This window comes from Phyllobates terribilis, unplaced genomic scaffold, assembly GCF_046119375.1.
Source record: "Phyllobates terribilis strain yellow unplaced genomic scaffold, ASM4611937v1 Scaffold_120__1_contigs__length_5212024, whole genome shotgun sequence".
Taxonomy (NCBI): domain Eukaryota; kingdom Metazoa; phylum Chordata; class Amphibia; order Anura; family Dendrobatidae; genus Phyllobates; species Phyllobates terribilis.
The window spans coordinates 1,438,734-1,452,174 of NW_027362880.1; the positions used below are offsets into that span (position 1 = coordinate 1,438,734).

General features: G+C 42.1%; 1 protein-coding gene across 1 annotated transcript; it reads right to left on the reverse strand.

The window, feature by feature from the left end:
- Window positions 1–6,534: 6,534 nt before the first annotated feature.
- Window positions 6,535–11,995, reverse strand: LOC141201641 (uncharacterized). Its single transcript, XM_073663662.1, has 7 exons — window positions 11,849–11,995; window positions 11,527–11,676; window positions 11,218–11,397; window positions 11,011–11,134; window positions 10,830–10,927; window positions 10,541–10,631; window positions 6,535–7,602 (listed from the first exon to the last, which is right to left on the reverse strand). Exons 2-7 carry the CDS (start codon window positions 11,602–11,604, stop codon window positions 6,827–6,829), a joined length of 1,347 nt encoding a protein of 448 aa, XP_073519763.1. The 5' UTR covers window positions 11,605–11,676; window positions 11,849–11,995; the 3' UTR covers window positions 6,535–6,826.
- Window positions 11,996–13,441: the final 1,446 nt, after the last annotated feature.

The window sequence follows — 13,441 nt, forward strand, 5'->3', positions numbered from 1 at the left end:
GCCAATGCTTCAGTTGCCAGAGCGAATAGAGCCGGAGACAAAGGGCATCCCTGGCGGGTTCCTCTTTCCAACGAAAAAGATATGGAGGATATATTATTTATCACTATCTTAGCTTTGGGGGCCGGGTACAATGTTTGAATCCAGGCCCGAAATTAAGGGCCAAAACCAAATTTCTCTAGGCAAGCAAATAAAAAAGGCCACTCCAGCGAGTCAAAAGCCTTGGCCGCATCCAATGAAGCCAAGGCCCAATCATTTCCCGGTATCAAAGAGCTATATTGAGCTATAGATTGTACCCTTCTAATGTTAATTTAAGTATTTTTTCCTGGCATAAAGCCTGTTTGGTCCGGCTGGTCAACCGATAGTATCACCTTATTAAGTTTCATGGCTAGAATTTTTGTAAGAATTTTGTAATCCACGTTTAATAGTGAAATAGGGCGATATGATCCACACTCCAAAGGATTCAGGCAAGGAACCACTTTGCATCGCCTCTGAGAAAGTCTTTAAAAGGTGGGGCATCAAGACCTTTTGCTATCTATGGTAGAGTACTAGTGGTAGGCCATCAGGGCCCGGAGCTTTACCCAAAGCCATATCTACCAGTGCTGCATTTATGTCCTTTAAAGTGATATCAGCATCTAAAAAGGATTGTTGTGTGACACTTAATTTGGGAAAATCAAGATCTGCCAAATAAGTGAGACATTCCAATTTATTATGGGCACTTTGGGATTTATACACTGTGTTCCAAATTATTATGCAAATAATATTTTCTCAGATTTTCCCAAATTACCTATACGAATTGCAGTCATTGTAATTTTCCAGTCAAATAACTATTAGAGTACAATTGAAAGGTTTTTGTACAAACTGCCTATGATAACAGTATATTTTTTGAAAAATAAAACACTCAAACTGCACTCAAAATGCATGTTCCAAATTATTATGCACAGCAGAGTTTTCAACCTTTTCATTTTAATAAAGAACAAAAAAATGGTCATTTTTGAAATTATAAGCATTAGCAGGTTATTACAAACTGAAATCAAACAGTTTTCAACTCATAATAGATTTCAGGATGCTGACCCTCTGTTCGTTCTGGTAGGCCAATAATTTGTATATTATTTCTTCGCATTTGATTTTCTAGGTCATCAGCTTTTTGGCGTCAGGCGTTATGGATCCTGCCACCTTGGTCAACTTATTAACAATAGGTGGCAGTTTATCTTCCAGTTCTGATACCCTTGTCTCAGCCTCAGTGACAAGTTTCTTCATAGCTTGTATGTCTTGGTGGAGTAGGCCCACATCTGAAAGAACCTCCTCTATCTTTCCGGTCAGAGTTCTTGCAAGTGGATATAGCTTCTAAAAGTTAGTCAGCAACTTGCTTCAAAGTCATTTCTTCGTGTCACTCCCCCTCCTCCTCATCAGATACATGACTCTTACGTTGATCCGTTGTTTTATTTGACAAGGATGTTGGCCCCTTCCTCAATCGAGAATTTTCCTGGGAGTCCCCTCTGGCAAAGTCTTTCAATTTATTTTCTATACTAGAGTTTTTCCCTCGGCTCATTTTGTAACGTTATAGGCAGAATATATTGTATTATGTTTACTCCAATTGTATATTATGCAGATTTATTATGTAGAGGTCAGTGTCTGGACAATGCTGTCACCTGGTATCTTTACTTAAGCGGTGCCTCAGTAATATCTTTTATAAATTATATGCCGGTTTCAGTAGAAAACATAATGTTATTTCCAATAATAAAAGTTGGAGGAAATAGTGGTTTCTGGTTGCTTTGTATATTGTTTCAGTCACTCTGTGTACCATATATGAATGCAAGGGACTAAATATAAGCTGAGTGTCTCATGCCCCAGGGCTTACACTTCGCCTTGCAGAGTTAGGATGTGGCTGCTGTGTTTCCCTCCTTCAGATATTCCAATGGCCCCTAGACGGACCGCGGGACCGGGTTGTCCGTTACACTCACCGCTGCATCTCTCCAGAATCCCTTCGCTCCTCAGGCCTTTCAGAGGGAGACCGACTGCCAGCATATATTTTCAGTGGCGCCTGTGAGCTGCGCCACGTGCAGAGCCCTCAAGATGACCGCCGCTCCTCAGAGAGTTTACTCTGCCAGGGTCCACAGAGCACGCCGGACCGGAGCCCTTTCTGTAGAATCATAGAATCATAGAATGGTAGAGTTGGAAGGGACCTCCTGGGTCATCTGGTCCAACCCCCTGCTCAAAGCAGGATTCACTAGATCATCTCAGACAGATGTCTGTCCAGCCTCTGTTTGAAGACGTCCATTGAAGGGGAACTCACCACCTCTCGTGGCAGCCTGTTCCACTCATTAATCACCCTAACTGTCAAAAAGTTTTTTCTAATATCTAATCTGTGTCTCCTCCCATTTAGTTTCATCCCATTGCTTCTAGTCTTTCCTTGTGCAAATGAGAATAAAGATGATCCTTCTACAATGTGACAGCCCTTGACATATTTGTAGACAGCTATTAAGTCTCCTCTCAGTCTTCTTTTTTGCAAGCTAAACATTCCCAAATCCTGCAACCGTTCCTCATAGGACATGGTTTGCAGACCAGTCACCATTCTGGTCGCTCTTCTCTGAACTTGCTCCAGTTTGTCTATGTCTTTTTTAAAATGTGGTGCCCAAAACTGTACACAGTATTCCAGATGAGGTCTGACCAAAGAGGAGTAAAGACCGATAATGACTTCACGTGATCTAGACTGTATGCTTCTGCTAATACATCCCAGAATTGTATTTGCCTTTTTTGCTGCTGCATCACACTGTTGACTCATGTTCAGTCTATGATCTATTAGTATACCTAAGTCTTTTTCACATGTACTGTTGCTTAGCTCTATTCCTCCCATTCTGTATATGCTTTTTTCATTTTTATTGCCCAGATGTAGTACTTTGCATTTTTCCCTGTTAAAAACCATTCTGTTGGTTGCTGCCCACTGCTCCAGTTTATTTAGGTCTTTTTGAATCCTCTCTCTCTCTTCTCTAGTATTAGCTATCCCTCCTAGCTTTGTGTCATCAGCAAATTTAATCAGCTTACCCTCAATTCCTTCATCTAAATCATTGATAAAGATGTTGAACAATACAGGTCCCAGGACGGAGCCCTGTGGTACCCCACTTGAGACATTCATCCAGCTGGATGTGAAGCCATTTACAACCACCCTTTGAGTCCGATCACTAAGCCAGTTATGAATCCACCTAACAGTTGCCTGGTCCATTGCATACTTGGTCATTTTTTCAATAAGGATGGTGTGAGATACTTTGTCAAATGCTTTGCTGAAGTCAAGATATACTATATCTACAGCATTTCCCTGATCCACCCAGTCAGTGATTCTGTCATAGAAGGAAATTAAGTTAGTCTGACATGACTTGTTAGTTACAAACCCATGCTGACTCTGGTTAATCACTTCATTCTTATCCATGTACTTACATACATGTTGTTTAATAATTTGTTCAAAGATCTTTCCTGGTATAGAAGTCAGACTCACCGGCCTATAGTTCCCTGGGTCCACCTTCTTCCCCTTTTTGAAGATAGGAACAACATTTGCTCTTCTCCAGTCTTCTGGGACTTCTCCTGTTCTCCAAGAATTTTCAAAGATTATGGAGAGTGGTTCTAAAATTTCTTCTACGATCTCCTTCAGTACTCTGGGGTGTAATTCATCTGGACCTGGAGACTTGAACTCATTTATGTTAGCTAAATATTCCCTCACAATCTTTCTGTTTACAGATAACTTGGATTCCTCTATTCCTTTAAAAGGACAGTGAAGATCAGTTGATGTTACATTTTCTTTCTGAGAGAAAACAGATGCAAAATAGGAATTAAAAAGTTTGGCCTTCTCAACATCCTCTCTTACCATTTCTCCATTTTCATCCTGTAAAAATCCTATAGCATCTTTGACTTTTCTTTTACTTTTGACATACCCCCAAAATCCTTTTTTATTGCTTTTGACATCTCTTGCAAGCCTTAATTCATTGTCAGCTTTAGCTAACCTGATATGTGCCCTGCAGGATCTGCAGACTGCATTATAATCTTCTTTAGATATGCCTCCCTCTTTCCATTTAATAAACATTTCTTTCTTTCTTTTTAGCATGTGTTTAAGTTCTGTGTTCATCCATCCTGGTTTCCTTAAAAGCTTCCCATTCTTCCTACTTTTCGGGATTGTTAACGATTGTGCTTTGAGAATCTCATTTTTAAAAATTTCCCATCCTTCCTGGACATTTTTGTCCTTAAGGACATCCAGCCATTGGATCCCTCCTATTCTCTTTCTGAGTCTCTTAAAATCTGCCTTTCTAAAATCTAACCTTGAAGTTTGAGTCTTCACATGTCTTCCTCCTCTAGTTATCCAAAATTCTATAATAGCATGATCGCTGCCTCCTAGGGTCCCAGCCACCTTTACCTCCTCAACCATTTCCTCCCTGTTTATAAGGATTAGATCCAAAGTAGCAGATCCCCTTGTTTTCTCCCCTACCTTTTGGAAGATAAAGTTGTCAGCAAGAGAGGATAAGAATTTGCTTGACCTGTTAGTTTTACTTGAGAGAGATTCCCAACAAATGTCTGGATAGTTGAAATCTCCCATGACCACTACGTCATATTTTTTGGAGAACTTGGTCATTTGATACATAAAGAGTTCATCCATATCTTCAGCTTGCCCAGGTGGCCTGTAGTAAATGCCTACAATGGTGTCCTTTCCGTTGTTCTCTCCTTGTATTCTTACCCAAACAGTTTCCACAGAACTCCCAGTCTCTGAAGCTTCAATCTCTGTGCAGATATACGCTTTTCTAACATACAATGCAACACCTCCTCCTCGTTTATCAAGTCTGTTTCTTGCAAATAAGTTGTATCCTTTTAGCCTTTTATTCCAATCATGTGTATCATCCCACCAAGTTTCAGTGATTCCAATGACATCATATTCCTTTTCCTGCATTAGTAGTTCCAATTCTCCTTGTTTGTTGCCCATGCTTTGTGCATTTGTATAAAAACATTTTAGTTTGTGATTGGTTTCTCTTCCTCCCATATTTTTATTATTTAAATTGTTTTGTCTTTGTTCTTCTTTTCCACTTCCAGTAGCAGAGATCTCAATAGTATTTGTCAGCTGTATGGCTTTTTCTGGCCCTTTTGCTTCCCTTCCCACATTGTTCTAGTTTAAAGCTCTTCTGATGAGTGTAGCAAGGCGACTTCCAAATACATGTTTTCCAGTCTTCGTAAGGTGCACCCCATCTCTATCAAGGAGTCCATCGTATAGGTAATTCATTCCGTGATCCAGAAATCCAAATCCTTGTTGACGGCACCATCGACGTAGCCAGTTGTTCACCTGTAGAATCTTATTCCACCTCATTGTTCCATGGCCATCCACTGGGAGGATGGATGAGAAGACCACCTGCGCTCCCAATTCTTTCACTTTCTTGCCTAAGTCTTCAAAGTCACTGCAGATGGTTTCCAGGTCCTTTCTTGCGGTGTCATTTGTCCCCACATGTATTAGCAGGAATGGGTAGTGATCTGTAGGTCTGAAGAGTCTTGATATCCTGTCAGACACATCTTTAATTTTTGCTCCTGGAAGACAGCACATTTCTCTTGAGGTTATGTCTGGTCTGCAGATAGCGGCCTCTGTTCCTCTTAACAGGGAATCCCCCATAACCACCATTTTCCGTTTTTTCTTCACAACATTCTTCTTTCTCCATCCAGGAGGATTCTGAGGGCTTACAAGGTTATTCATTGCTGGCAAAGTCTTATTTTGCTGTATTTCTTCATGGTTCTCCTGCGTGAGAGCCTGGTACTGGTTCCTGAGCAGTATGGGTGCTGACTGCCTCTCGATCCTCCTGCTTCTGTGGGTCACATGCTTCCATTCCTCGGTTTCGTCAGGTGCAGTTCGAATTTCTTCTCTTTCTGAATCATGAAGAGATAATTCTGCTCTGTCTAAGAACTCTTCACCTTCCTTAATGATTTTCAAGGTAGTTAACCTCTCTTCTAGATTTCGCAACTTTTCCTCCAACAGGGACACAAGCTTGCATTTCTGGCATGTGAAGTTTGGCTTTTCCACTGGCAAGTCTGTGAACATGTAGCAGGATATGCAGCTCACCAAATGGCTCCTGGACTCTTCCATGTTCTTATTGTTAATGTTCTGAAAACAGTGAAAAAAGCTTAAAAAAAAAGCTTCAAAATGCGCGTGCCTACCGGCGCGCGGTTTACCGATGTCCTCTTTTCAGCTCCAACAGCCAAAATCCAGTGTTCTTTGAGCTCGCGGAGACTCTTCACTTACCCCAAAATGCAGTGGGAATATGCAAATTATCTCCTCAGGACTCCTCCCCTGGTTTACCGATGTCCTCTTTTCAGCTCCAACAGCCAAAATCCAGTGTTCTTTGAGCTCGCGGAGACTCTTCACTTACCCCAAAATGCAGTGGGAATATGCAAATTATCTCCTCAGGACTCCTCCCCTGGTTTACCGATGTCCTCTTTTCAGCTCCAACAGCCAAAATCCAGTGTTCTTTGAGCTTGCGGAGACTCTTCACTTACCCCAAAATGCAGTGGGAATATGCAAATTATCTCCTCAGGACTCCTCCCCTGTAGCAGCTCCTCAGAAGCCCAGCCGCTCCCCGCTTCTCCGGAGCTGTGCTGCAGGGCACAGAAATGAAAATCAGGGTCTGGTGAGTATAGGATTATGAGCTGGAAAGCGGGAGCTCAGATCTCATGCGTCCTCTCAGCTCCTCAGCATCGCCACGCCCCGAGTGCTTTTATTTTTAACAAGGCCAAACACAAGAAATGACAAGGGGTTGTCCTAGTAGTGCACAACCTCTTTAACAAGAAAAAAAATTCAACTAAAACATTTCTAACATTCTAAACATGAAAAAGGCTTCCCCCCTTTGTGAGTTCTCTGATGTTTATTAAGAGTTGATTTCCGTGTAAAACATTTCCCACATTCTGAACAGGAAAAAGGCTTCTCCTGTGTGTGAGTTCTCTGGTGCTTAACCAAATCTGATTTCTGGTTAAAACATTTCCCACATTCTAAACAGGAAAAAGGCTTCTCCCCTGTGTGAGTTCTCTGGTGCTTAACCAAAGCTGATTTCTGGTTAAAACATTTCTCACATTCTGAACATGAAAAAGGCTTCTCCCCTGTGTGAATTTTCTGGTGCTTAACAAAACTTGATTTCTGTGTGAAATATTTCCCACATTCTGAACAGGAAAATGGCTTCTCCCTTGTGTGAAGTCTCTGGTGACCATCAAGATTAGATTTCTGGTTAGAATATTTCCCACACTTGGACCAAGAAAATATATTCTCTGCTGCGTGAATTTTTTGATATTTAAGAAAAGACTTTTCGAGGGAAAAACTATCTTCATATTCTGAAAGTGAAAATGGCTTCTTTGCTTTAACATCAGTTTGTTTTTTAATGCTTACTTTCTGACTTTGACTTTCCTTAGTAGTCAGTAATGAATCAGAAGACAGGACCTGTTTCAAAGGATCAGATGACAGATCTTTGCTGTGAAGGGATGATGGTATATCTGGAGTAATGGCATTTATTTCAATTGTATCATGTGGGATCTCAAGATCATCTGATTTAAAAATGGAAGATGTCAGCTGTCCCTCTGATCTCCTGGTACAGTCATCTGCCAAGAATAAAACCAATTATTAGTTTTGAATTATTTTTTTAATTTCTACTTAAACTGGAAAGTTATGTAAAATATTGAATATTCACCAGGACAATGACAGTTCGCAGTCTAATAATAAACTTCATAGCATGAACCAGTAAAGCGTTTTGTTCAACTGTTTGTTAATTCTGCCTCCGAAATATGGAATAAAAAGCCACCAAACCATGTTATGTAGGCAAAAATACCAATAAAAACTTCTACTCATCTCACAAAAAACAAGTCCCTACTCAGGTCCATCATTTGTCTGTGGAAAAACAGAGGTTTCCACATCATTAGTGACTCCAAGGCTTTTGAAAAGCAACATGGCTTCCATAAAGTAATCCAGCACTATCCACTCTCCCAAAGTTAAATCTCACCCTCACTTCTGAGCCTTGCAGTGTGCTCAGATCACATTTAGCATCCATGTGTTTGGCATTACTATAGTGAGAAGACCCCACTTAATTTACGGAGTGTGTCTCCTGGAGCACAATCTGGGTACTATGTGTTTGGGAATAAAATGGCAAATGTGCAATTTTCACTCCCCAACATCCATTGCGTGATAATTTCTGAAAAGTGGCGGTGGAGTCAAAATAGTCATTACTCCCATAGATTAATTCACTGTCTCCCATATCCTCATTAATCTGCTCCTGCGATGTGTGCTTCTGTCACCAGGCGCCGCCTTATTCATTCTGCAGGCGGCGCTGGTGATGGAGGAGATGTCAGAACCAGAAGCCCTGGATGGTGCAGCCTCTGTCCAGCCACTAAGATTAGGGTGCCTGGAACCAGTAGTACCATCCAGTCTGGCAATATGGTGTGTGTGCTGTCCAGCTGGAGTAATCTGCTCCCTACTTCAGCGAACTGGAGAGCACCACACCCTACTAAAGCTGGAAGCATATTGCCGGTAGCTGCCAGATACAGCTTTGTTCTCCTCTGGTTCAGTCCTCTGTGCTCGGCTCCCGGCTTGTGTATTTGTTCTCCGTCGTGACCGCAGCCCGTTTACTGACTACTCTTGTATCTTCTGATTTTGTATTTTTTCTGCCCTCCTGGTTCTGACCCGGCTATCTGACTATTCTTGCTCTCATCTCACACCACTGAACAGCAAGTAACACCGTGGCCCAAGCCTAGGGGTCTCTGTGTAAGTCCAGATCCATGTAGAGTGGTTAAAGGTTGAAAAGCAAGGCAATCCCTGGGATCTGGAAAATAGAGTAGATAGTGACAAGCCTGTTCATGGTAGCCATCTTTTGAGCTTCCAAGTGACTATGAACAGTGCCCCAATACATTGTGTCTGCACACTATTTCTGCAAGATCTGCATTCAGATAACTAAATGGCGCTCCTTCCCTTCTTAACCTGCCATGTGCCCAGACAGTAGTGTACAACCATATATAGGGTATTATTGGATTTAAGAGAAGTTAGAAAATAATTTGTAAGGTCCATTTGTTTCAGATTATTCTTTGTGAAGTTATTACCTCATAAAAGAGACACAAGTCAGATCTGAAAAATGGGCTGATGAGGAACACAAAACTGGCTGTGAGAAGTGATTAAATCAGAGTATTTTGGGCACTAACTGCTGTAGTCAAAAACTGAGTATAGTCAATAACACATCTACTGAAATGATCAAACTCAACAGTCTTTATTAGTAAAAAATTAGTAACTAGTGGAGAAACCTCTCTGGGGTAATTCGAGTATGGGGCTCGGTGGCTCTTGGCAATCTAAACTATCGTAAGGGCCAATATTTTCTGTCAGCTGAGATTGAAGAAGAAATATTAGAATTTTAAAGAGAACTTTTTATAATAGTGCAGAGATGAGGTGTCTTAAATTTAGATTTTGAGCATTTGGAAGAGGCAACAGAGACCAGACCTTCTTTTAAATAGCAAAAGGGAGTTACAGACTCACAAAAGGGAGGGCGGTCGATTCTCTCACAATCAACCTATCATACAGAATAAACCTGTAAAAAAGACATTTTTTATTATATGTTACATCCTCAACAATAACATATATATAAGAGAGAGCTCCAACACTAAACCGAAGTTGCATTCATTTATGGTGGACCATTGGAGCTACTATGACTCCTGAGCAGAAGAGTAGAGAAAGTATTAGCGCCCCCATTTCAGGAGAGATTGTGCAGTAATCAGAATTCCTTAGGATTGAAAACATAATGTAATTTATGACGTGGAGTGAATCCATGAAACCAGGGCTGGAGCCAACACATCTCCTGCAGGCGTGAATAAATGCATATTACAGCCATCAGCCGCGCACAGCTTAGAGAAATATCATGGCACAGGTGTAATGTTTTTTTGTGTAGTTTATCGCAATCCTGTTTGAAGTTAGTTGGTTTTAGAAGAAATTGAAAAGTCAGGATAAAGGGAAACTCTGTTGTTATTGTACAGAAATTCACACTTGGCCCTCACTGCACATTTAATGTTGTCGATAATTAAAGTGAAGTTTGGCCAGAAAGACTGGACCTGGTCTTGTAGGGACCATATGAGCACATTCAGCAGCACAGAAGGGAGAGAAGGTGGATTCATCCAATAATATATCAGGGATCTAGGAAGCCAACACCATCATTAACCTCCACTTTCTCTAAGAGGCCCATCATAATATTATTTTCTAACTTGTCAGCACATTCTACATACGCTGTCATTTGGCTTTGTAGTTTACAGATCTGGCCAGGTAACGGTCAGCATCTTCTTATTCCAGGGGGGTAAGTGGATCTTCGAGGTTATAACCACTATAGAAAATGGCTTTCAAAGCCCAAAGTCATTTGAACAGTTTTGGATGGAGGAGAATGTTGTGGTCTAGAGGCAAAATGGCGAACACACGATTGTGATACGGCCGGACTACACTACCGATAAAGCAGCCACAGCAGGTGACTGAGAAGAATCTGTGACTTCTTTGAATTTAGTGGTCACTACTCACCTGGACAGTTATCTGTAGGAATCTCCTCTTTACACCACTCGTCACCCCTCACATATCTCTCTGTACTATGATTATGGGTCAGATCTTCACACTGAAACAGATATTGTAAAAGTTACAGACAGATGGAGAACTCACATCTATGATCAGCTCTAATCCTGTCATCTCCACCGTTCTCATTACACAAGTATAAAACATATAATACTGGTGGATAAAACAAGACTGAACACAAGACCTTCACAGCCGTCTACACATCATAGGGGAGATCATATAAAACCTTCTCTCTATCTACCTGATGATCCTGAGGAACATTGGGATCTTCGTATTTACAGTACTGTGGAAGAAGAGGACTGGGACATCTCTCTGGTGTTGTCCTCTTACTGGATAGATCTGGAGGAAACCCATTCAGGGACTGAGTTCATTCTTTACATATAGATAATTATCGGCTGTGTGTATTTAGTCCTGTCTATTACCTGGTGATGTGAGGGGCTGGGGAACCTCCATCATGACGTCCTTGTACAGATCTTTGTGTCCTTCTAAATACTCCCACTCCTCCATGGAGAAATAGACGGCGACATCCTGACACCTTATAGGAACCTGACACATACAATGATACTGTCATCCCCCCGTTCCCTTCATAGCGTTACTGTATAATGTCCCAGCATTCCCAGAAGTGTCACCTCTCCAGTCAGCAGCTCAATCATCTTGTAGGTGAGTTCTAGGATCTTCTGGTCATTGATGTCCTCATGTATCAGGGGGTGAGGTGGAGGCCCTGTTATTGGGCTCAGGGGTCTTTCCCATCTCTCAGACACAGGGGCCTGACAGCGCTCACTAGAGGTCTTCTTCACTAATGTGTAATCCTGGTTATGGAGAGACACATTAATAAATCTCACTACAGACATTTCCAGAGTCCTCACCTCTCCAGTTCTGTCCATCTGTTATTCCCATAGATAAGAATGATGTAATGTGACGTCATCAGAATCTCTCACCTCTCCAGTAAGCCGGAAGAGGATCTCTAGGGTGAGGTGGAATATCCTCTCCACCATCTTGTCTCTGTTCATGTCCATCTTTGATAGGTAAATCAGGAAAATTACCTTCTATGGAAGATCTTCACTGAGAGGATCTGATATTATAGAGACCTGAATGAGAAGAAGATGAGCCGACGTAACATCATAAAAATCCTGTGTAATTGTAAGGTGCCCCAGCGAGGTAGTCGTGGGCGAGCTGTAGCCCCCTCTCGCTATGGCACCCTACAGGCAATACGTGTCCTCTCTCTGAAGCGTGGCTGTGTATGTAGTGCTCTTCACTTACTTCACGCCATCCGATCGCGGCTGTCTCCAGGCAATTTTCTTCTGGGACCAGGGCAATAATTTCAGAGGACACGAGGTTCTTAACCAGAACTTGGACTTTACTTGGGGAAGAGGAATATTTACAGTATTTACAGTCAGATATAATGGATAAGGCCCGACAGGCAATCATCTCCCTCACAGGCGCTGGTAACTGCTTCAGCCCTGGTTCCCTCTTTAGGCGGAGCAGCTCTGTGGCTATAATTCCTGGCCCTAGAGACTCCTCTGTATTAACAGTAAACGGATCCGATATCTCTCCCCCACGTCTTGGCTTGGAGTACTGTTTAGCTTCCTCTGCTGCCTGCAGACCAGAAGTGCCCCGTGTCCTCACTACGCTTTGGTGAGTTTCTACGGCGAGCGAACAGGACTCGTGCTCTTGCGTGGGGAGAACTGCGCACTGGGATCTCACTGTCTGAGGGTTCGGAGCTCCCGTCTACCCTAGCAGCCACTATAGTAAGGATGTCTCATCAGGTCGCAATCCCTTCTTGTACTACTGAATCACTTCCTGATTCAGGAAATTAAAACAGAGACTTTCCTAATATGCCCACCCTCAGTGAGCTGTCATCACAGAACCTTAACCCATCACTGTCTATAGCTCGGCTGGCAGACTCAACCTGACATCAGCACCCCGAACAGTGGCATCTTGTGGCTGTTTTCAGGTACTACAGCCCAGAAGGAACTATACCAGGAACAAGCTCTATATCTCTCTAGGCTTGATAAGGGCACTAAGTTCCCCCTCTGCTCTACCAACTGGATCACTAAAGCTAACCCCCTTAGCTTGGCCTACCACAGTTGGGGAGGTCTGTCTTCAGGAACTCTTCCTTTTACTCTCTCTGTCTCAAGGGAAGGCTACGCCCTTCCCCACTATTACATAATAATACAATTACTGGAGATAATAAGGGGAAACATATCAGGAGATAGAAGGTGTAGATGTTGTATTCTCTAGTCTTATATGGACTGGAATATAAGTTGAATTGCTGACTAAGACATCTCCTCCATGCTCCCAATCAATGGTTGTGCTCTTTACTGCTTTGGCAACTGATTGACTGTAGGAATCACAAGTTTGTTGGCACTGACCAGGAAATACAGAGACTGGCGGTGGGGGCCCAAGCAGCAATTGTATAATAATACAACATTCTCATTTTTTCCCTGGCATCTACTAATAAAACCTATATATTTTAGGCCACAGATAACAAGCAGTTTCTTCCTCGGAGTCTGTACCTTCCATCACGCTAATTCTCATTTTCTGACACTGGAATCGGCATTAGCAATACTGCAGGAGATATTCATTACACGTGACATCGCAGAGGATTCATTGTGTGAGATAAAACATTTCACTGCCTGTTTTTAAACAATATTTTACCTCACAAAATGAATCCCCTGCTGTAATGTCTGTATAATCTTTTCCTTCCTCCCCGCCCAGGAGATGTGGTATGTTCCGTACACGGTCAGACACAGACAATTTTTTAAATGAACTTTCGCTTGAGGGAAAACCCCTTTAAATACACACGAAAGGCACTAAAGGTTACAACTTTATAATATTTAGGGTTGGGGGCCA

Bases quoted from the DNA above. Each gene is read 5' to 3' on its own strand.
- LOC141201641 (XM_073663662.1), bottom strand. From the start codon at position 11,604: ATGGACATGAACAGAGACAAGATGGTGGAGAGGATATTCCACCTCACC. The intron at 10,928-11,010 runs GTAATAGACAGG...GGTTTCCTCCAG, and splicing joins CCAGCCCCTCACATCACCAG to ATCTATCCAGTAAGAGGACA. The intron at 7,603-10,540 runs GTGAGTAGTGAC...TATTCTTGGCAG, and splicing joins TCCTACAGATAACTGTCCAG to ATGACTGTACCAGGAGATCA.